This window comes from Thunnus albacares, chromosome 5 (assembly GCF_914725855.1).
Source record: "Thunnus albacares chromosome 5, fThuAlb1.1, whole genome shotgun sequence".
Lineage (NCBI taxonomy): Eukaryota > Metazoa > Chordata > Actinopteri > Scombriformes > Scombridae > Thunnus > Thunnus albacares.
In genome coordinates, this window is record NC_058110.1 from 8037693 (window position 1) to 8060066 (window position 22374).

General features: G+C 38.5%; 1 protein-coding gene across 3 annotated transcripts in view; it reads right to left on the reverse strand.

The window, feature by feature from the left end:
* The window catches only part of LOC122982981 (copine-9-like), an 83110-nt gene that overhangs the window by 36833 nt on the left and 23903 nt on the right, over positions 1-22374 (reverse strand). For 2 of the 3 annotated variants that reach the window (XM_044352634.1, XM_044352636.1), the window contains exons 5-6: positions 20231-20270; positions 18835-18911 (exon numbers count right to left, since the gene is read on the reverse strand). In XM_044352634.1, the coding sequence (XP_044208569.1) occupies positions 18835-18911; positions 20231-20270 (117 nt within the window). Of the gene's footprint in view, positions 1-18834; positions 18912-20230; positions 20271-21368; positions 21669-22374 lie in introns of those variants that run through there. The other variant, XM_044352635.1, reaches the window with a different exon arrangement.

The window sequence follows — 22374 nt, forward strand, 5'->3', positions numbered from 1 at the left end:
CACTTCATTCATTTGAAAACATGTGAACAGCCCAATTGTGTTGTCAACACAATGTAACTGGGGAAACAATTTAGTACTACAGTACTGTATATAGATGTAATTTCTAGGAGACACGGTTGGAAACTGATGAATCATCATGTTATGTAATGAATCCCTGGTCCCTATAAATGTAGAAACAGTTCCAACTCACAAACGGATTTTGATGCCCACCCCTATGATTAAGTATTTATATGATTAAGTATTTCATAGAATTCTTTTTTTTTTTTTTAAGAAAATATTTGCAATATGACATTGTTATTTCATGACTTGAACTGTCTTGCACCAGTCTTTACTATATAATTGTAATCCTCCAGTTAAGTTCCTTTGAATGCTATTGGCATTTTAATTGTGCAGGTGACTGAACAGAGTGAGGTAGGAAAAGATGAAAGATTCACTGAATCACAATCATCTGTCCTAAACTTCTACTGCTGCAACTATTACTATTACTCGTATCATTAGTCCTTCTACTAGTAGTTACCAGTATAAATAGATAATTTAATAGAACCACTCATACTGCCTTTACTGTTTACATCATGATTTTGCAGTCACTGCTGCTGCTACCATGGTTATTGCTAAAGATAAACCTGGAAGGTCAGCTCACCTTGGAGCTCTTATTCCCCCTTTTTTTCTTATCCTTTAAATCAGTTTACTCCACATTCTTCCTGTGTTTATCCCCTAACCACTAAACTCATTTCCTAAGCATTTTATTCAATCAGTGCAATTCCCTCTTTCTCTGTGGTGCCTCCCAGATCAGTTAAGCAATCTGTTTGTTTTCCTCATTTTCCAAGGCCACTCTAAAACTAATAATGAGCTCCCTGTCACATACCGTATATATAATATAAGTACTACATGCTCATTATTGCGCATTCAAAACTTCAATATCACTTAATTATTAAATGTAACATATTTGAAACGGTATCAGGGTTCACATCAAATTATTCTGTATCAGCAATAAACACCTGAATATTTTCTTCTTGGTCACCTGGAACTATTGCTGCTACAACTCAGGGCCACAACCTAAAATATTCAAATGTCTACGGTAGAAAAGTTATTATAAATGGTTGTACCTAGATTAGACTTGAATTTGATAAAACAATTATTCCCCTCTCCTAAATGGATTATAACTTTGTATGAAAAGTTAAAACTGACATGACAGAAAAGAACATGATTTATGTGGCCTCAAAGCCAACTTATATATGTCCACCACATGTAAATATTAAATGTGGCCAGATGCGTCCATAGTCAGACTGAGTCTAAGTAAACCTTACACCAGTCACCACACATGGAGCTCTGCTTGAATTCTTATTACTGGACATTTGACAAAAATGTCTTCACTAGATGTCCATCTGATAGTGCTGTAGCTAAATTGTGGTGAAGTGATTCCATCAGCATTTAATTAATTGCTATATCTCAATACAACAGAGGACTCTAATACTAACTTTAGTCCCTCCTACATTGATAATCTTGTTGATAGTGCTGCAGGCTCACTGTGAATGACACATGACTCCATCGCCCTCTTAAAAAAGAAGATAATAAAACAAAAGATGTTAACTCCATGGCATAACATATAGGAAGGCCTTCGGTAATGCCAGAACAACCTATTACTCATCATTATTAGAGGAAAATTAAAACAGCCTTCCTTTTTAACACTTTGACCAGTCTGACAAAGAGTCATAACTCTATTGATCCATGTATTCCTATAGCTCTCAGTAGTAATGACTTCATGAGCTTCTTTAATGAATAAATTCTAACTATTAGAGACAAAATTCATCATCTCCTGCCCTTGACCGGCACAGATTTATCCCCAAACACAGGAACCTTAGAAAAAGCTGTAAAACCTGATATATATTTAGACTGTTTTTCTCCAAATGACCTTCCTGAACTAACCGACCTAACGATTTCTTCATCTAAATCATCTCTTAGACCCCATCCCAACTAGGCTGCTAAAGGAAGTCTTACCCTTAGTTAACACTTCTTTTCTAGATATGATCAATCTGTCCACAGTCCTTTAAAGTCCTTTAAAGTAGCTGTAATTAAACCTCTTCTTAAAAAGCCTACTTGTTTTAGCCAACTATAGACTTATATTTAACCTTCCCTTTCTCTCTAAGATCTTTTAAAAAGCAGTCATTGATCAGTTGTGTGACTTTCTACATTACAATAGTTTATTTGAGGATTTTCAGTCAGGATTCAGAGTGCACCATAGCACAGAATCAGCACTGGTGAAAGTTACAAATGACCTCCTAATTGCATCAGACAAATGACTTCTCTCTGTGCTTGTCTTGTTAGACCTTAGTGCTGCATTTGACACCATTGGCCATCACATCCTATTACAGAGACTAGTACACTTAATTGGCATTAAAGGAACTGCATTAAGCTGGTTTAAATCCTATTTATCAGATCGATTTCAGTTTGTGCACGTTAAAGATGAATCCTTCATGCACACAAAAGTTAGACACAGAGTTCCACAAGGTTCTGTGCTTGGACCAGTAATATTCATCTTATATATGCTTACTTTAGGTAATATCATTAGGAAACACTTGATAAATTTTCATTGCCATGCAGATGATACCCAATTATATGTATCAATGAAACAAGATGAAACCAATCAGTTAACTAAAACTTCAAGCATGTCTTAAGGACATAAAGACCTGGATGACCTGCATTTTTTCTGTTACTAAACTCAGACAAAACTGAAGTTTTTGTGCGTGGCCCTAAACACCTTAGAAACACATTATCTAATAATGTTATTATTGTTGTTGCTGTGCATCTCTGTGTCTCTCTCATACCCTTGCTAAATAAGCTGTGTTGTGTTACAAGCCTGGGCATGAGCAAACACATGAGCTGGAATGAGCTGTGACAGAGGAGCCAAAGACAGAAACATCACCTTAACCTCAATCTGACATCACCTCTACACAGTGTTACCTTCAGCCTGTCACACCGGATATCTGCTGAGACAAATGTCATCACTCCATGTACACAAGACACAATCTTAAGAGAGGCTTTTTAAATGAGACTTATTCTATATATGCAAAAAGTAGGTATTATCTCCACATAGGACTGTTTTTCCTGATAGAAAGGATTATAAAACCTGTATGAATCAAGGAGATATGATCCAAGACGCCAAGACATGTGATGAACTGTGTGATTTCCTTTGCCCTCACTCTTCTTTTCTGTTTATACAAGTGGCACACGCACACACAGCCCTCCAAATACACAAAAATCCCATATAAAGGCTAACACGAGGGTGATTGCACTCCACTGACTGGTCAAATCAGAAGAAAAAAGAAGAAAAAAATGAATATCATACTTAACATACAGTATGCGTCACATCTATGCCATACAATTCTGGAAATTATGTTTGAAATGCAGGGTTTGTATCATATTTGAGGAGCAGAAATTTTGGTATTGACAAGAGCAGATATTCTTTAAGAATGGAGAGAGTACTGGTGGTGGCTCCTTCAGATAGGTGGGTTTCCATCCACCTTTTCAATGCGCTTTTTCAATTTATGCATAAAAAAATGTTAATGGAAATACTGGAAATTCGGAAAAAGGCAAAATATTGCAAAAAACAGTTTCTTACGCTTGGATGAGGTGGAAAAGTTGATGTATCAATAAAAGCAAAATGCAACAAAGTGCAATGGAAGCAGATTTAGCATCATTTAGAGTGATGATGTCCGGGAGCATATGACTTAAATGTCCCTGAAACTCCTGCCCTGCTGGAGAGACGAAAAATGGAGGCAGACATTTTTCACTGTAAACTCTCTTATTCGTCTCTGGGCAGCATTTAAAGCATGTTTGTATAACTGACACAGGGCTATTATCAAAACGCTTCCAAACTCAAGAGTTGTGACGTTAATTGTTCAAGATCCTCCATTTCCACTGTCCATCATGCTCTCCATCACCAGGATTTGGATCATGTTTTCCTTTGCTTCAGCTTTGACTGTCACTCTATTAATTACGTCACTGTGTTGCACCATCCTCTTCTTTTTGTTGTTTACTGCACTTGACAGGAACAATCAGTGCCACAAACTATTGATGCGCTCAACTATTAATATTCACAGAACGGTAGTGGTTGGAAACGGACATTAATTCGCATTTTCTTTTATCGCTTTTCTCAAACTTTGGTTAAATTTGCCATACATCTGGGTGGAAATCTGACTAATGTCACTAAGTGAGTCATTTCACAGTGTGTCTGTTAATCAGCACTAAAAGCATTTCGTTAGCCAGGTGTAACCTCTGTGGGAGTTTCTGATGGCTCATGTAACATGTTTTGGAGGAAATAAATTAACAAGTGAAAACAAGTCAAAAGTGTTTCCCAAAATCTTTACTGCATAAATGGACTGAGGACTGAGTCATCTATCAAGCTGCCAGGAATTGCTGGTGTCACAGATGTTTAGGACCTCAAAAAGACAACCTGAAAAATGCTAACAGCTGTACGTCCTCCTGAAGTATTTCACGTTTCATTTTACAAGACAAAAGGCATCAAGGATGAGGACTAGGTTCTCCTTGGAGCTCTTAGTATCTCAGAGAATCGTGCCCAAAACGACTTGTCAAAAAGTGCTTTATACAATGTTATTAATGTTCTACAGTCTACAGTAAGTGAAGTTGCAGTAATGAGGATACAGAGCAGGAATGACCCTGGGGACAGCTATAACTATGATTAATGGAATTACAACTGTAAAAAAAGACAGCAAAAGAGCAGCTCTTTTAGGCCACAATCACAGTCATGACTTACTGCTTCCACCATTATTTTGACATTTTTATGACTTTGATTTGACTTTGATTTGATGATTAAAGCAGAGAAAACAAAAACAGGACAATATCAAGAGAATACTGTAATTTGATAGTAGAAAAGCCATCACAACCACTACACATATCTGAGCAAAAAATACCATTAACAAATAACTGATAAAAATTAGTATGATTCTAAATAAAACAGCCATGATATAATCAGCATGTTTTTGTAGCTCTCTTTCCAAAAACTCTCATCACTCAGTCATGATGTTCTTATCCTAAAAAAATCCTTTGTTGTTTGAACAAGTGTTGTTGCTAACAGATTACAAGTGTTGTCTGTATCCATGACTGTCCATGACAACATTGTCACATTATTTGCCAAGACGCCCAAAGCTGCCAAGCATGAAACTAGCTATAAGCTAATTTCCGCTTGCTCAAACAAAGCCAATTGCAAACAGATCTTTGGTTCACAAGATAAAGTAACAACTAATTCTTGCCAGTTGGGAGATACACAATTGTAGATCTCTGTGCTGATTCATCTGCTGTGTAGTGGAGGCTGATTTTTTTCAATGGAAAAATGGGACTGATAAACAAAATAGTTTCTTTTTGTAAACATTTTCCATAATCTCAAATGCATTAACTGTAAGAATCACTGTTTCAGCGTGGTATTTGCTGAGCTATGAGACGGTGCCATGGGAGTCTAGCAGTTTGACATGTACAGAGATAACTATACTTTTTTAATCACATTTGCAGCAGGAGCAAGATTAAATGTCACATATTTGATTTTTGGGCTCATAAGGTTTAATGCTCCTTACAGAAAAAGAGCAACAGCAGTAAAAGAAGTGTTTTGTCTTCATGTCTGTCATAGCAGAGCCGGCCAGATGAGACCTGAACCACCACACCAGATGGCAGGTGACGGTTCTGTAGGACACAGTTCACAAGAGATACACAGTGACCACACTGATATGTGTGTCTGTGTGTGTGTGTGAGAGAGAGAGAGACAGATTCATAAAGAGAGAGAGAGATTGCGCATGAGTTCTATTAAAAGTGGAATTGAATGTGATGTCAAAAATGATGTCATCGGTAGGCCAGATCTCAGTGCGTGGAGTCTTTCGCTGGCAAACCTAATGTCAACTGACAAAAACTAAATCATCTGAATGAAACATGCAGTAAATGTTAACTAGTGACTATGGCGTTCATGACCTTTAAAGATTAGCAGGTTTGCTAATTAGTTCCTACAGTAGCTATAGGCAAGTGAGGCTCTTTCAGCTTGAAATTCAGGTCGCTAACAAACTTCATTCGACCAGGCTTCACAATATTAGTTTCCTCCGGAGGGTTAGCTTTTCACCCTCTCACAGATAATCAAGGAGTCTGGGTAATTTGCTACTCCAGTGATTCATTTGTTCTTTAGATCTGGAAAATGCTTGCCACCATGTTCCCTGAGGTCTTCTATAGGAAGGGCTGCAGAGGTTGCTGTTGAAAACGATCCACCCCCTCAGCTCTCAGACTATTTTAACATTCTCTGCATTAATCAAACTACATCCAGTGTGGGATTGACAGAGTAGTCTCTTGCCATTTCTCCTGTTTGTGATATTCATGGGCACAGTCAGGATACCAAGGTGAGGCCAAGGTCTGTGGTTGGTGTCACTGGGGTGTAATCTCTGCTTTTTGAATATGATGCTGTCATTTTGAATTCATCAGACCATCACCTTCGAGAATTGTGGCTGAAGACCAGCGTATCCTTGAAAAAGAAAACTCTAAACATGATAATTGTTCAAATGGGGATAATAGTACATGCATTTGGATAATCTTTCCTCAAACACAATCATGACATTGCAATCATTTGTACATACTGTATACACAGTGATGGATGTCCTTTTGTGGAATGTTTTTAAAAAGAGCCCCTTGAATGCATAAAGGAATCAGCAACTCCAATTCTGAAACCACGACTCTTCTCTGAAAAAAAAATTGAGGAGGGAGAATCTTCCTCAAGGCAAGGACTTCAGTTGTTGTCTTATTGAGTCATGCTAAAAGAATTGTGAGACTTGACCACCTGTTGCGGGCATTCACTGTATCCAAGCTTTGTATCAGACTGATGATGATGATGAGAATGCAAAACTCTCAATTTACTGGTCAGACTTAATTCAAAGCTTTGGCTAGCAACCGAAAGAATGACATTGTGGCTTGCTAAGATGAGGTTTCTCAGCAGGGCGGCTCATCTCATTCTTTGTGCCTTTTTGAGCTACTTGGAAGAAGACTTTGGGTCATCTTCTAAATGACTGGGGAAAGCTTGGGATCCCATATGGAAGTTGCTGGGGATAGAGACATTTTGACTGGCACCAACCTTCTAAAATCTTGACTCTCATTCTACTTGTGGTCCTTGTTCTCTGACCATTAATGATTAGTCTACTAGCACAGTTTCCAAGGGTTTCTCAGAGAGGAAGACCGGGAAGAAGGTCTTTGTGTGTGTCTAGAACCCCTAAGCTTGCTCTGCTATTGATGATCTGTCACATTGTCGGTAAAGAGGATCTTGGTTCATTTTACAAGATTAATGAATTATTATTGTCACTGGTAGCTCTACATGACAGCAATATTCATTATCACAATGTATGTATTTTTTTCAATATTGATATATACTGTGAAATAGTACTTTTTCTGTAAAAAAAAAAAATCAATTGAGAAACTCAGTGGATAAAATAACAAGACAGAGAATGTCTATTTTTGACCAAAAATTGTAAAGCAGTCTTGCTCAGTGATTTGCAACATTGCCCACAATGCTCTCATACACACAGAGATATTAAAGGGATCCTTGGTATAAACATAATGGAAAAATCTCAGTTGACAGATTTATATTGTGGTATAGCCTATATTGTAATGTAATCCAACCTGAGATACTTCCATAATACAGTAAACTGGACATCTCTCTTCAACAAAGTCACATGGGTAAAAAAAAAATAGTTCACTTTCTAGCAATGCATCTCTGCCTGTCGGTCTATGTTATTGTGTGCAGCAACAATATAACAGAGCATGTACAGATACCCCCTCCACCAGCAGCAGCTCAGTAACTAACATAATACTGCCTGCAACCTGCCATTGTTTTCCACCTCTCACAAAGGAGAAAATATCTTACTTTGTGTGGCTGACAATTCAATTTTTCTTCAAAAGTTTGTGTTACATGTGTATCGGTCTTTGTCTATATGACATCAGCCACAGAGCAGAAGACATCCAACCAACTGCCCCCAATTACACACTCTGCCCTCGGACAGACAGACCAACCAACGTCTCGCTGCGAAATCCAGACAGGCATGATTTCATGACAGACACCCACACCCAGCAACATAAGCATCCCTGCCGGCAGCTTATTTAGTCCACTGTCCACCTCATCAATCTACATCTGACTGACTGGCAGCGTGTGGGATTGTTAATAGATTGGCCTCATTTTTCCAGATTACATGTACAAATGGGTGATTTGTCTGGTTTTTCTTTTGTTTGTTTTTTTTGTTCACTTATCAACTGCCAGTGGTGATGATATGCTAAAGTTAAAAAGTTTTAGCTCATGCTCAACACGGCCCTGCTTCCTATAGATGAATTCATACATTATGTGTGCATGTGTATTTGTTTTCTAGACACAAACATCACTTCCATTTTAAAAATACCTCTGGTATGTGGTCGTACTGTATGGGTGTCCATATGATATATCCTGCTGAGCTCCCCATTTATTTTGTCAAAAGGGTATATTTTGGATCATTGTTATACTTTTACCGCCTCGGCTAATAGCCCCCCTCGGTTACCATGGCAACACACAGGTAAGTGGAAAGGAGTGCTTAGTTTGCCACGCAGCATGAAGCCCGTTACTAAGACTGTTGACCCTTTAAAAACGTACACCCACCAACATGAGGAGGCTACCAAAGCCATATATGTTGTGGACTCTTTGTGTGTGTGTGTGTGTGTGTGTGTGTGCGTATGTGTTTGATGACAGCAAATGCAGAAAAACAATCAATAATCCATGTACCCTTAGAAGTTTTTTTTATATACGGAGTCTTTGTTTTCTTTGTCCAAGCTTTGTATGTGCATGTCTGTGTGTGTGTGTGTGTGTGTGTGTGTGTGTGTGTGTGTGTATAGTCTCTCACAGCTTGCTCCAGAAGTGGAGTCTTCTAAATGACAGCACATATAGAGAGGACTCTGCAGTTTGGAAAGTAAAAATCTGTTTCTTTCTGTCTCTCCCGTCCCTGCATCTATATTCCTCTTTTTATTGCACCAACTCCTTTATCCCAACTTCACCATCCTCCTCTTTTCCATTCGATGAATTGCATTCCCTCCTCCCTCTCTCCCTGGTCTACTGAGTTGTCTGTCACCCTTCACATGTCTCCCTTTACCTCCCTTTCTCCCTTCATCTTCCCTTGTTTCTCCCCCTGGGCTTTGTTGTGTCTGATCTATCAGAGGCTCCAGACAGCTGTCTATTCCCTGCAGGCAGCCATCAGAGACACTGACCATATGGGAGGAATAGTGATTGTGCTCCGTTGGTCTCTCGTTGTTTTGTTTTCCTTTTCATTTTTAGCTTTTTTACCAAAACACTTATTGTATAACTGTTCCCTTTGGTTCCTTTTATTTTACTGTTTTTCTAAATCTTTGCGGCAGTCAGGAGCCAAACTGCTCAGCTTGTGGTGAAGAAGGGAGGGTAGTGAGGAGAAGTAGGTATTTTTGTGACAAAGCCACAGACACGAGGTGTATTGAAGGATCATTAGGGAATTATATGACAGTTATGTAGCTCAGCTGTATTGTTTCACTTGTTAAACTGTTTTTTTTTTTTTTTTTGTATTCAACACTTGAAAGGGAATCAAGGCCACCAGGTATTTTTGTCTCAGGTATTTTAGGACGTTTGCATGGGATAGAATAATTAAGATAAAAAGGAAAAAAATTTTTAGGTGATTATGGGAAATAAAATGTCAGTTTCAATTTGTCATTGTATTTGAGCACACTACAAAACTTGAAGGGAATATGCCTTGGCACATTGAGATTTTTTTCTTTCTTATAGTTTTAGTGCAGGTATAAACTTAAAGCTGCACTAAAGGTATCACTTGTAGCAATGAACTCACATTATAACCTCACTCTGCAGTTCACTTCAGCTCTACAGAGCATATTAGTGTCTTTAAGCTCATTGTTTTGGCCTGCAACTTTACTGTTTTGGTTCAATCTCGCCACTCTCAGTGTTGTTTGAATCCACAACAGGCAGCTGTTTTCAGTGGAAAAGCTCTGATAAACCCAATGGTACGCGATCTGCCTGGCACCAAACAGCACCTAGTTAGCGACTAGCCTTTAGCTGCTAAAGAGCCATATTTTTCCCCCAAGAGTTTGTGAAGAACAAAAAAGAGTGACAGTGAGAGTGAATATTGAAATTACATTCATCAGGTAGATGCTAATGTTGCTCTGTGTCTACTGGGTGTGTAAATTGACACGTTAGATATGAAGTAATATGGTGTTTACATCCTGTTCTGCTGCCCCTAAGTAGTCAACATATTAATGTTGATTAATACTGTTTTAATGTTGTATTGCATGCTTGAGTCCATACCATTTTCACAGTTATTTCTTTTTCTTTCTGTAAATGCTACCACCAACCATGTTGAATGGGATACCATCTAGGGCTGTGACGATAACTGCATTACTGTAATACCATGGTCATGTGATGCCTATCATAGGGTTAAGCTCATTACCGTCATCACGGCATTTTTAAAACAAAATGTCAACCATAACCATGTCACATACGATAGTCTAATGTGCTTGTACATATACTGTGTGATATACTGTAATACAGTGGAGACATGGGAGGCTACGTAATATATTGGAGAATCTGAGGTGCCTCGGCTTGCTCCAGGCACCAGGCTGCAAGATCTCACTATTACCCCACAAGAACGACTGCCCAGGGGGACGCCAGTAATCAATAAAGTATTTCTTCACAAACACCAACAATATGTCTCAAATATGGAAACAACAGACTTCTTTAGAGACATACAAGACTGAGACTGTTGAAAAAAATAGTAATTTTGCAATACCTGGTACAAATCTCACAACATTGACCTGCACATTCATTTGTTTAAATTAAAATTCAGGCTACACATACCTGAGTTTAAATTCCAACATGCAGCAAGTGTTTTCCTACAACCACGACTTCATTTGATGGATAGATTGGGCTGATATCAGGACAGTGTTGGAGAATCCCCTTGTCAGGGTCTTTAAGCTCCATTGTCCCCCATTAATCACAGAATAAGTCATTATGAGAACCATTCAGATAGGGGTCTTATTGTATGTAACCTTTCACTTATGTCACTTTTCTCATTTCTCTCCTCAAGGTGAATTCCATTAATGGATACAGTGAAAAGATGATTAATCACATGGTACTTATGGCAGGTATGTGATGACTGTGAGTAATTGTACCTGTCTTTAAAAGTCCATTTAATTAAAAAAAGGGACAAAAAATCTATAAATCTCTTCTATGTTCCCAACATTTGTGTGTGTGTTTCGCAGGGGCGTCGCAGCCGTGGGTGTTACGGGTGTTGTGACACCCGCACTTTCACAGAAACATAATTCCACCCCCCCCCCCACTTTTTCCTGAGGTAGTCATTGATGAAACAAAACTGAGTTTCCCATACATGAAAAACCTATTGGTCAAGTTAGATTAATTGAACAGCCATCCAGCCAATCACAGCCTGTTAACCAACCCACCAGGCCAGGGAAGACCACCGCTGGCTTTGATAACAGATTAGAGAATAACAGATCAGAGGTATGAAACAGCTATTTAACTAGTTAGTAATGAGGAATTTTATTTTGTAACTTTGTCTTGTTATGTGATGTGTCTGCTTAGCTAACATCATTGAACATAAATGGAATAGGCTATCCTAAATGTAAGCCGGGTGGCAAATTTGGTTTTTAAAGTCACTTCTATTTTCGTTTTCAAATAGTCATTGACAAAGGTGAGCATTCATATTTAAGATGTGTAACATCTATCTGTCTTATGGCAATGTGTTTCCTTATGGTAAAGTCTTATTGACCAAATTAATGTTTATTAGTATGCTAATTGCTAATCGTGAGTTAAACTACCGTATTTATAATAGTGGCTGGGGCCTTTATTTACCTCAACTGCAGAGGGTATCAGGTCTTTATTGGAAGCAGGCTTATATTAGAGAGAGGCCTTTATTCCTAATTTCCTCTGTTTGATAAGTATATTTGCTCATATTTTAGTATGAAGCCTCCCTGTTTTCTGATCTACTTCTGTTTGCTCTGATAAATTTTTGTTACTGCACTATGCCATTAATAAAATAAAAGCCTTCATTTCCCAACTTTTACTGTGAAACATTACACAAACATTTCAATATAACTTGTGTGAAGTATGACTGGTCAAGTACGGGAGGGGAAATATGGCCAGCGTCAGTTAAAAACTAAACAAATCTGAGTTAACGTTACGCTGGATATAAACATTAATAGCCAGTTAACAGCACAGTCAACTATCAAATATCAATCAGCTGTCTCCCTAGCTCCAAGCTAACTTTCTTCCGCCCGCCTCCAGCTAGCCGTGCTCTCCTCTTGTCAGCTAACAGCAGCTCATGTTTCTGTTTTTTCCAGTATCTGATTCTTTTCAGGTCAGTGTCAAAATGTCTTGCAGCTTTCGCTCCTTAATTTTCCTCTGCATATTGCAAAACTTTCTTTGAATTTGACGTCAAACTTCCGTCTGGTTGGTGCCATGTTCGCTCTCTACAGTGTAGTGGCATTGGTGTTATGTTATATCTAGTCACTGACACTTGCACAGGTCCTATATGGTACTAGCTACCGCCATCTTGTGGCACTTGTACATTACTACAAACCACAGTCACATTATAACAGGCACCAAGAGGAAGGGGGCAGACATTTATTTTCATTTGATAACGTTAAAAGTAAAGTTAGGCTTTGCTGTCTGTTTCCCAACTCATTTTAAAAAAAGACGAGAGAAAAAGAGGGACAAGGGCTAGAGAGTGAATGAAGAGATGGAGCTGGTAAGACAGCAGTGAATCAGATCAATAAAAAAAATATCTGATTGTTTCACAGCGGTTACTTTCTAGAGCACAAATAAACACACCCACATCCCTGCACACCACCGTACAACCCTGCAGCAGTGCGCAGCCACACCTGATTTGGTCTGAATACAGCCTCAATCCATCCTCGTTTTTTCCCTCCCCAGCCTGTATTTGGCTACACCCCCGGCCATTATTGGAACTATTAGAGAAAATACAGTTATCGCTAATTAGCCGCCATGCTAGGCGGACTTTGGCAAGAATATGTACAAGTTACCTGTGTCCAGAATGTAAACCCACATAGTTCATGCTGTTTTAAGCTAAATGTCAAAAGAATATGTTGCTATAGACGTCATAGTTTTACTCCTTATGTTAGGGAGTAATGTGTGTTTTGCATTTAATATAAGTTAGAATGAGCTATAGTTTGTATTGTGTATTAAAGCTAGACCACAGTAATATTACTATTTGCCATTGAGCTTAAAGAGGGTTCAGATGATTGTAGCTGTGGCGTGTGAATGCTCTGCACTCACTAGCCTCAGATCAACTGCTTATGTGATTTTCTCCTGTTAGCTTTGAGGTGGACTTTGGATGAAGAGGGACTGCTTCTTCCCTGTGGCTGTTGGAGAAGAACTGATGCCTGCTGATACAAAACCTCCTGGACAACTTTTGGTATTTAATTTCCCAATTAAAGACAATTAAAGGTCCCCTTTGGACTCCTACTAAAAGAGACACTTTTAAAAAAACTGAAGACAGTTGTAGTTGTAGTTGTACTAGTCCATGGACTCAGAAATGACTCTTTACTGATTTGACTCTTTACTGATACTGATTTGTTACCAGGGTTCAATTTGTTTTGCATCTATAACTATCCATTTAATTTTAATGGAAGTGTAAGTTGCCTTTAATTTCATATCTATAAGGTATGTAAGGAAGCAGGATAAAGATACTCTGTGATTAACTGAAGTATAATAAGGATAGCATTGCTCTAGTCCAGCAGTCCATAGAAATAACTCAATGTAAGTAGTAAACTGCTACCAAACCCTAAATAAATTCTGCTGAGTTGTTACACTCATATGGTCTCAGTAATTATTTTATGGTAAGCTGAAGCAGTGGTTACAACTACAGTAGTAGAAAAAATTATTTAAATGCATGGAATTCATTTTGATTTGGAACAGGGCTCGAAGGTAGGGGGATTGCTGTGTTCATGTCCCACCTCTAGAAACCCCACACTTTTAAAATCGCTGCTCCACCCCTGGTGTGTTGCAGAGTTTGGTTTAAAAGAAAACATGCTGAAGGCTTATGAAGGATACTTAACTGAGTTGTACAGAAATGATGGCTTGGATGTCACCCTAAATTATTTTTATTTTCTATTTATTTTTGCATAATTTTGATATCAAGTTTAAAGGCTATTTTTGGGTTTGTTGTGTACATGTCTACAGGTACTGGCACCACATTCATGTTTCAATAATGCCAAAATGTATAATACTTTATTGCTCTCCCTCCATTTCATTTGTGTTTCTCTCTTCCTCCCTCGCCCACCTGGCACAGTGGCATTTGGTGCTGACAGCAAACCATAGCTGACTGACTGTTTGGTCTGTCTGAGCATGATAAGCTTTCTAAAACATGTCAATAGTGCTACTGGCAGGGGGCAGCTGCAGGGGCCATAAAGTAGCCCCCTAACTGACTTGACTCATCATCAGACCGCTCATCATCATCTCTGAAGTCAGTGGCAGTGATTCATATACTTTACTACCGGTCCAGAAAAAAACAAGCGGGTAGCTCTGGGTCTGAAAAGTGGAGCCAATGCGGAAGTGACTTAAATCTGCATTCTCAATGACCAGCAGGGGGTGACTCCACTGGCTTCAAAAAGAAGTCCTATTATATGGAAGTCTGAGAAAAAGACCCTACTTCGCACTTAATTTATTATTACCACAATAAACACTTTCCAAATGAGTTTGTGGTCTCAATCGCTAGTTTCAAGTCTTCTTCAATACAGCATGATTTTGTAAATTATGGCCCCATTTAGAGTAAAATAGATGATAAAGCAGGGTATGCTTTAGGGCGTGGCTATGTTGTGATTGACAAGTTGCAACCATTGGTTAGGTAACGTAACCATGGCGTAACCCCAGACTTGCAAAGTACTGGTGTAGCCTTAGCCGTTGCTATTTCAATGTGGTTTCACCTCATGAAAGTTAAAATTGTAACATTTTGGTTGCCTAAAAAAGTTTTGTCCAGCATTTGGTTGTATTAAAAGACCCTCTAAGGAGTCGGATGTTCAGTTTTTCCAGTAAGTACATTTTGTTTTAATGGTTTCGCTAGTGAAAATTAGTTTTAGCATTAGCATTATCATGGTTGTCCATAGACTGTAAATCCCCTGTGCTAACCAAGCTAGCAGCTAGCGCTAGAGTCAGCTCCACCCTCTCGTCCAAATCTGGTCACTTCTGGCTAAAGAAATCCAAGATGGCGACGGTCAAAATGCAAACTCGAGGCTTCAAAACAGGAGTCCACAAACCAATGGATGACGTCACGGTGGCTACATCCATTTTTTTTTTAGAGTCTATGGAAAAAACTCTACATACCCAGACAGACTATTGACAGATTGGAGTTAATTATACAAGCATTTTCATAGGCAGAGCTGCTGCTGTTGGTTGAGCTAAACTTCCATGAGCATTGATACTAGAAACCCTTTGGGGAGTGCAAATGAGCTTGCAACCTTGGACAGCAAGAAGAAACTCTGGTAAATGTATGAATAGAATATAAAATGCTCATTATTTGAGTTCACTCTCAAACTTGGAAACAATAGTTTGACAAAAAAGAATCATACATTCAAGGTCCACTTAACTAGCTTTTTCAGAGCTTTCACCTGCTTCTCATAGTCTTCCTTAGCTGATGTTGTCTAGTGTGTTGTCATCATGGATGTATAAAGAGAACTGGATACAGTGTTGGAGGCAGGGCCCCGTTCATTCCTATGAAAGTTGCTCTGTGGCGCATGAAGCCAAAAAAGTTTGACTTCTGGTTGAGCCCTCCGGCTAACTTGAAAGGGGATAAAACAATTCAATCATGAGGCTCTTCTAGACCTTCAAAATGTGATCAGACTGAATGGATCAAATTCTCATACTGAGACGAGTCATTTCGCTGGGGTTGTGATGCTCAAAAAAAAATTATCCACTGTTTTACAGACATCTCTTTCACAATGTAAGTCTATGGGAAAAAAGTCTTTTGGGCCCAATAGCATCATGTGACATTGTAATTACACGGTTTGGCAGCTATTTGAAAGTGGTTTCACAGCCTGGCGCTGTTCCTGGGGGCTTGGTTGTCATCAGCTTCATTGTCATTAGAAGTATGGGACTTTGGTCATGTGATAACAGAAACAACAAACAACTAAGCAAACTCCTTCTGGTGAGGAAGGGATGTGGCTGGAAGCACTGGAAAAAGCTAGCAAGTGGACCTTGAGTTAAGGGAATCTTTTTTTTTTTTTTTAATTACAAATTATATGTTCTGATTTAATTGTGACTTTGATATTGAGGATTAAGAGCCTCTAACCGTTTAAGTATAAGGTAGTGCAGCTAGTGAGCTAGTGGGTCAGCTAAGCTAACATTCTAACACTAATAGCATTCATAATTTTCGTTCAGTTTGAAGGTCACACAGTATCCAATTCCTAACTCACAGTTGGAAAAGGTCTGTCTCAATTGTGAGTTATTTTGAGTTCAGACTGGCTTGCTTGTTTGGTCACCTTGATAGTTCCAGTTTTAGCTCTCCTCAGAAATGTCACAGGTAGTGGTGACCACCTGGTGGCGCTCATCTCACCACCACCTCGGACACTTCAGAGGAGGGCAGAGCTACAGCTCAAACTGTCAAGATAAACAGGCAAGTGTAACATCCTGTTAATCATTGCCTGTTGTCTTTCCTATTTTATTTTGTAGTACTCACATATCTTGTTGTTTCAGTTCCAGCCCTTGCGTGTCTTCCACTCCCTTGATTATCTGCACCTGCTTCCAATTACTCACCTGCCCCTTGTTTTGCTATCAGCCAACCCCATACATGTACTCGCCTGTTTTCCTGGCTTCCCTGCCTGATTGTCCTTTGTTCATCCTTGTGTGTTTATTGCTTTCCAGCATTTATTCCTACCTTTAGTCTCCAAGGTTTTTGACCTTGCTTTATTCTCTGGTTTTTGGATTTTGCCTACTCCCTGGCTGGATTTGCTAGTTGATTTGGCCGGATTTACCTGTGAATGACTGCCTGGCTTTCCAGTAGAGACTTTGCCTATTTTTGAAATCTACCTGGTGTTCTGAGTCTTTCTCTGTGTCTGAGTCTCTGATCTGACCAGAATCGTTAGAGCATGTTCTGTACACTGGCCTGTCAGTAAGAAACAGCTCACAAAGACTCGTAATATCACCTACTTCCACTTGTCCCTCTTGCTCTCTGTTCTGTTGGCCTTTGACTCCATTAACCCTTTGAATCCTAGGTTGTTTTTCTCATTTGTAATTTCTTTTTATATATAGACTTATGGCATAGTCACTGTAAATGTCACCCAGCCATGCTGTATATTGTTTTTTCATGTTATGCTATTTGGAAATGTCATTTTGCATGTGAGTAGTACTATACATGCTTTAGGAGACTTTTGGTGGAAAAAAGTTACAATACAAATGTGAATTTTGTTATTTTTGTCATTATGTACGGATATTTTCAATACAGAACAAATATCTATATATGAAAGGTTAGGGGTGGTTGTCAGCATTCTGGGAATATAAAAAAAAAAAAAGTGTTGAAAGTACCACACAATCAAAATACAGAAACTCATTTTATCATGAACCAAGATACCAAGCTATAAGAATTGATTTCAAAGTGGGTTTACTGATGCTTAAAGGGTATGAATCCTGATGTGAATTTGTGTCCTTCAGTTACAAAGGGTTAATGACAAAGTTACTCAGCCAATTAGTTTACTTTTGCTTCAGTGTTTAGAGGATTTAACCCCCACTCCCTTACAAATCAGTTCATGCACTACTCAGTGTACCTCATGAGGAAATCAACGCTAGTTTGTCATAAAATCATGATCATCTAAATATTCACTTTACAAACAAGTTCCTCATCCCAAAAGAAGGGATGATCAGATTCTATTTGCTCCACCAGCGGCGCCACAAACAAAGACAACCAAACTGACTGTTTTGATGCTGTACAGTTCTTTTTGCTTATGCAGCCACCAGTGCTCCTGTGCTACAATTATGCTTGTTCAGCTGATACTATACAGTCTCTGATTCATATGATTGTTGACAGTAAGTGCTACTGTGAGGACTTGAGGTGTTGTTTCCCTAAACCCTGTATGATGAGCTTCACAGTGTATAGGCGGACAAAGGGGGATTCCTTGTCCTTGCAATAAAAGGGGTTGAAATATGGCTCGTGACATTTTTGACATCACATCTCTCTCTGTTTCCCAGCATTCCTTTCACTCCTCAGAATACAGTGTGTTATCTAACGCTGCAGAGATGCAATAAAATAGGTGTTTGTGCTTGCAATGAGTATACATTTATTATCTGAAAAAAAAAAAACTATTTTTTTTCTCCCATCCAGATATCACTCTCCAGAAGATACGAGCAGATTCTGTATTTATCAGTCAATAAGTTATGCTGACTTCCCTCACATCAGACTGTTGTTGCAGGCTTCGGTGGCTTTTGTCAAACATAACAAAAACTCAATACTACTTCAGCGGCAACTGCTCAGTGTGCAATGATGCAGCAGGCTGATCTGGCCTCTCACACTCTAATCTAACAATATAATGGACGAGGCTATTTAAACTGGGTGAGTCCATACACATTGCATTAGTGAGATGGCTCATATACTGTTGTTTTCAACAGTAGCCATCAATATGGACAGACAGGGACTCATTTCACTCTCATTTTGCACAGTTGAAGAAATATTTCTATTATTCTATTTCTATTATGAATATGACTGAACAAAAAAGGCAGTCATTTCTCATCTATACAGTGTTGGTATAAATGAGAAACTGTTGCATGGGGGGACTTACGAGAGAGTCCTCTCCAGCCGTCCTCCTGTGGAGCCAATGATTTCTCCAAGGGTACAGAAGGTCTGGCCCAGAAAGTCCTGAGGGGGAGAGAAAGGTAGAAGAGAGAGAATTAATTGCATGACAGGTCCAGGAGATAATCCAGGTTTGAAAACAGGCTCTATCTAACAGGAAAGTTACATAAATACAACCTCAAGGTAACTTAATAATGACCTGCCTGACTCAGGCATTCTTAATTTAACACATTTCCAAGACACCATAGTGTGCTCAGTGTTGACAGATTTCCATTTATTTTTAAGAGCTCTCAAACTTTTTTTAACAAGAGTTTATAAGTTCCACCATTAGCTCTCTATAGGGTTCGCACTAAAGATAATAGGTTCAATAGCAATTATAAAACACTATAAAATCAATAGAGATAGTAATAGAGATAGTTAAGTTATTAAACTTTCATTAAAGTTTAATCTTATTTTATTGAAGTGTCATTTTAAATTAAGCGTTAGATTTAGAGGTTAATTCCATCTTTTATATAAGCATGCATTAACTCAACTAGGTCAAGCCCAGGAAGTCCTAGCGGGTTGCTTTATTCAGGTGCTTGTTGACCTGATTATTCTTAAAAGGGCTACACTGTCATAGGGCACCTATCTTTATAGTAGAAAAGAAACATTTTCATTGAACAACAGAATTTGAAGTTTACAACCTGCCCACACACTACAGAGAAAACATATGTCAACATGAAAAAACAGAGTGATGACATGACACAGTAAAACTCCTGCGCAGCAACAAGGGCAGAGCACTATGTGTTGATGAGTGTGGCGTGTGGGCGCAAGCAGGTGTAGGTGTGAGTCCTGCAAACTGAATGTGTGTGTAGTTCCTGTAAATGTCCTGACATGCACAATCTGGTATAGTACACTGTCTCAAACAACAGCAGCTGCTTTCACTTTGAAGTCGAGTTCTGAAAGTTGCTTTACCTGAGCAACTGATAAAATGCAGACAGACAAAATGAGGAATAACACTATGGATGAAGCTTTCCAGGTGGGACCGGTTGGTGTTTGTTCTTGATGAAATGAGATGAAACAATGGGAGAAAAATACAATGACCTGAAATATATTAGAGAAATAAAGAATGAAATAAATGAAGGTGAACTCATGAGCACAACAATCTACACATAAACTACTCACCTTCTGCTCTCCGGTATGATTAGATTTTTTTAAGAAGAAAAAAAAAATTTTGTCAAAAGAAGGGTTTACAGTATATTTAATAGTCAGTGAGATTTTATATATGCTTAATCAAGAATTGGCTGCTGCTGCACTCATTCAATGTAAATTAGCTTTAACAATATGAATAATGCTTAACACGATATGAAACGCGTCAAGGCTTGATGGACGTTGTCAGCTCTTACATGTTTGGAAATGTTACAGCTTCTGGAGTCCACATTGTACCTGTGAGAAACAAATAGATGATAAGATTAGAAGAACTTGTGACAACAAGTTCAAAGAGATTTAAAACAACCACATATACAGATCCACCATCATAAGAAAAGAGCTGTTACTTCCAAAAGCACAGATTTCCCTGCTTGATTTTTTAACTATTAATTATCAGTGTTGAGCAGTATTACTGAGTAACATGTTACAGTAATGTAATTACTTTTTTTTAAAAATATCTTTTTATTAGATAGGACAATAGAGATGACAGGAAACAAGGAGCGAGAAATGGGGTATGACATGCAACAAACTGCCGGAACCGAACTGGGGATGTTGTAGTTAAGTAGCATGCATGCATACATTACTGGGGCGTGCTGGTAATGTAATTACTTTTGTCAGTAGTGTAAGTGAAATTCAGTAATTACATTGCAATTGCTAATCTGAAGAACTCTAGAGGGACTCTTCCAGTTTATTGCTACTTACTATACTACTTACTGATCAATGGAGACTGACATGACAGCTATGCTTGAAAATATGCTGGAAAAGCTTGGTGTTTTCTTTATTCTTTCACATCGTTTTAGTTTTGACAAGGCAGTACCTCATTACTTTGACTTGAATGTGATCAGCGTAATAATATGAAACCAAAGATGATGACAGAAACACTCTAATTAAAGATTTGTAGCATAAGCTAACCTTCCTCTAAGATATGCCATTACACCCTTCACGAATATTAATGCAAACGTAACTTCTAGTCAGATTTTGAAGGATCCCTTCACTATAAGTTGCTTTGGAATTTCTGTATTACATTTTTATTACTGTAGATATTTTTTCTCCAGTTTTTTAATATGCAAGTCTGTCACCCAGTTTTCTCCAACTCTGTTCAGAGTGTAAAGAAATGTCAGATAATGTGGAGGATGCAGCTCAATGCCGCTGTAGTAAAAAACATTTTCAATAATCACTTCCCACTGAAATGTGTTCATTATTCATTCATTTTTTAAATTAAACTCATGAAACAACATTGTGAATCCCACACCCAGTGTGCTCTATAAGATAACACAGCCAATAGTGGTTAGCTGGCAGTCATGCTAGCAGATTAACTAACTCGTGATTGCTTACTCCATTGTTCACATATTATCCTCACCTTGAAGGTTGTAGCAAGGAGGAGTCATCTTTCCTGCAACTCTAAAGTTCTCTCCTGTACTTATTTGGCTAGCTAGCCTCTTGCTAACTACATTCAGGGATCACATATCTTTTGTTCAGAGTTGGAGGGTGCACCACACAGATTCTGAGTTTAAGACTTCTGCAAGCAGTCACCAGAGCTAAGCTAGCTGTTGACGGTCAGTAGGTACTTCCAAAACTTCCTAGCTTTTTGAGGTTGCCATCACTGACAAGAAAGAAAATATCTATTTCCAAGGATGCTTAACAATTCCTTTAACATACTTTTTTTCAGTGAGTAATAACTAATGAGTGATAGATAACATTTTTCAGGTAACCTCTCCAACGCTGTGAATCATTACCATATGTTTTTTTCCATTTTATTTATGAGAAAGTGACTAAAAAATCCAAGAAAACAAGAATATATATAATGTTGTTATGTTGAAATTCTGATGCCTACTGTTTCTCACCTCTGTATCAGAGGTTCAGGTTTGTTTTACAAAAAAAGTGTATTATTTGGATTCTGGACATAGAAAATGGCCTCGCAAAACAATAAAGACGCTCTGAGGTCAAGCAAACAGTGTTCCTGTTACATTTTCAAGTTCACACAAATCCTCCCCAACAGTGTATACAAGCAACTGCCCCACAGACCTCACTGAACAATAAAAGCACATTTCTGTGCCTTGATTTAAGTTTCAGAGGCATATAAGTGATCTTTCCAATCTATTGATTAAGGATAACTGTTAGGTCAACTGAACAGAACAGCCAAGTGCGTATACAGACATTGATTTAATCAGTGGGTCTAGCAAGTGGCCTTGGTAAGTGGGCTTTTAAAAAAAAAAAACTCCTTCCATGATTGGACATCCCAGAATCTAATTTTAGCAATGATTGGCCTGCTCATTTTTCCTAATGAACCAGATTAGCTTTTCACCCAACTAAGGACCTGCAGAGCGAGAAATTATTCAAA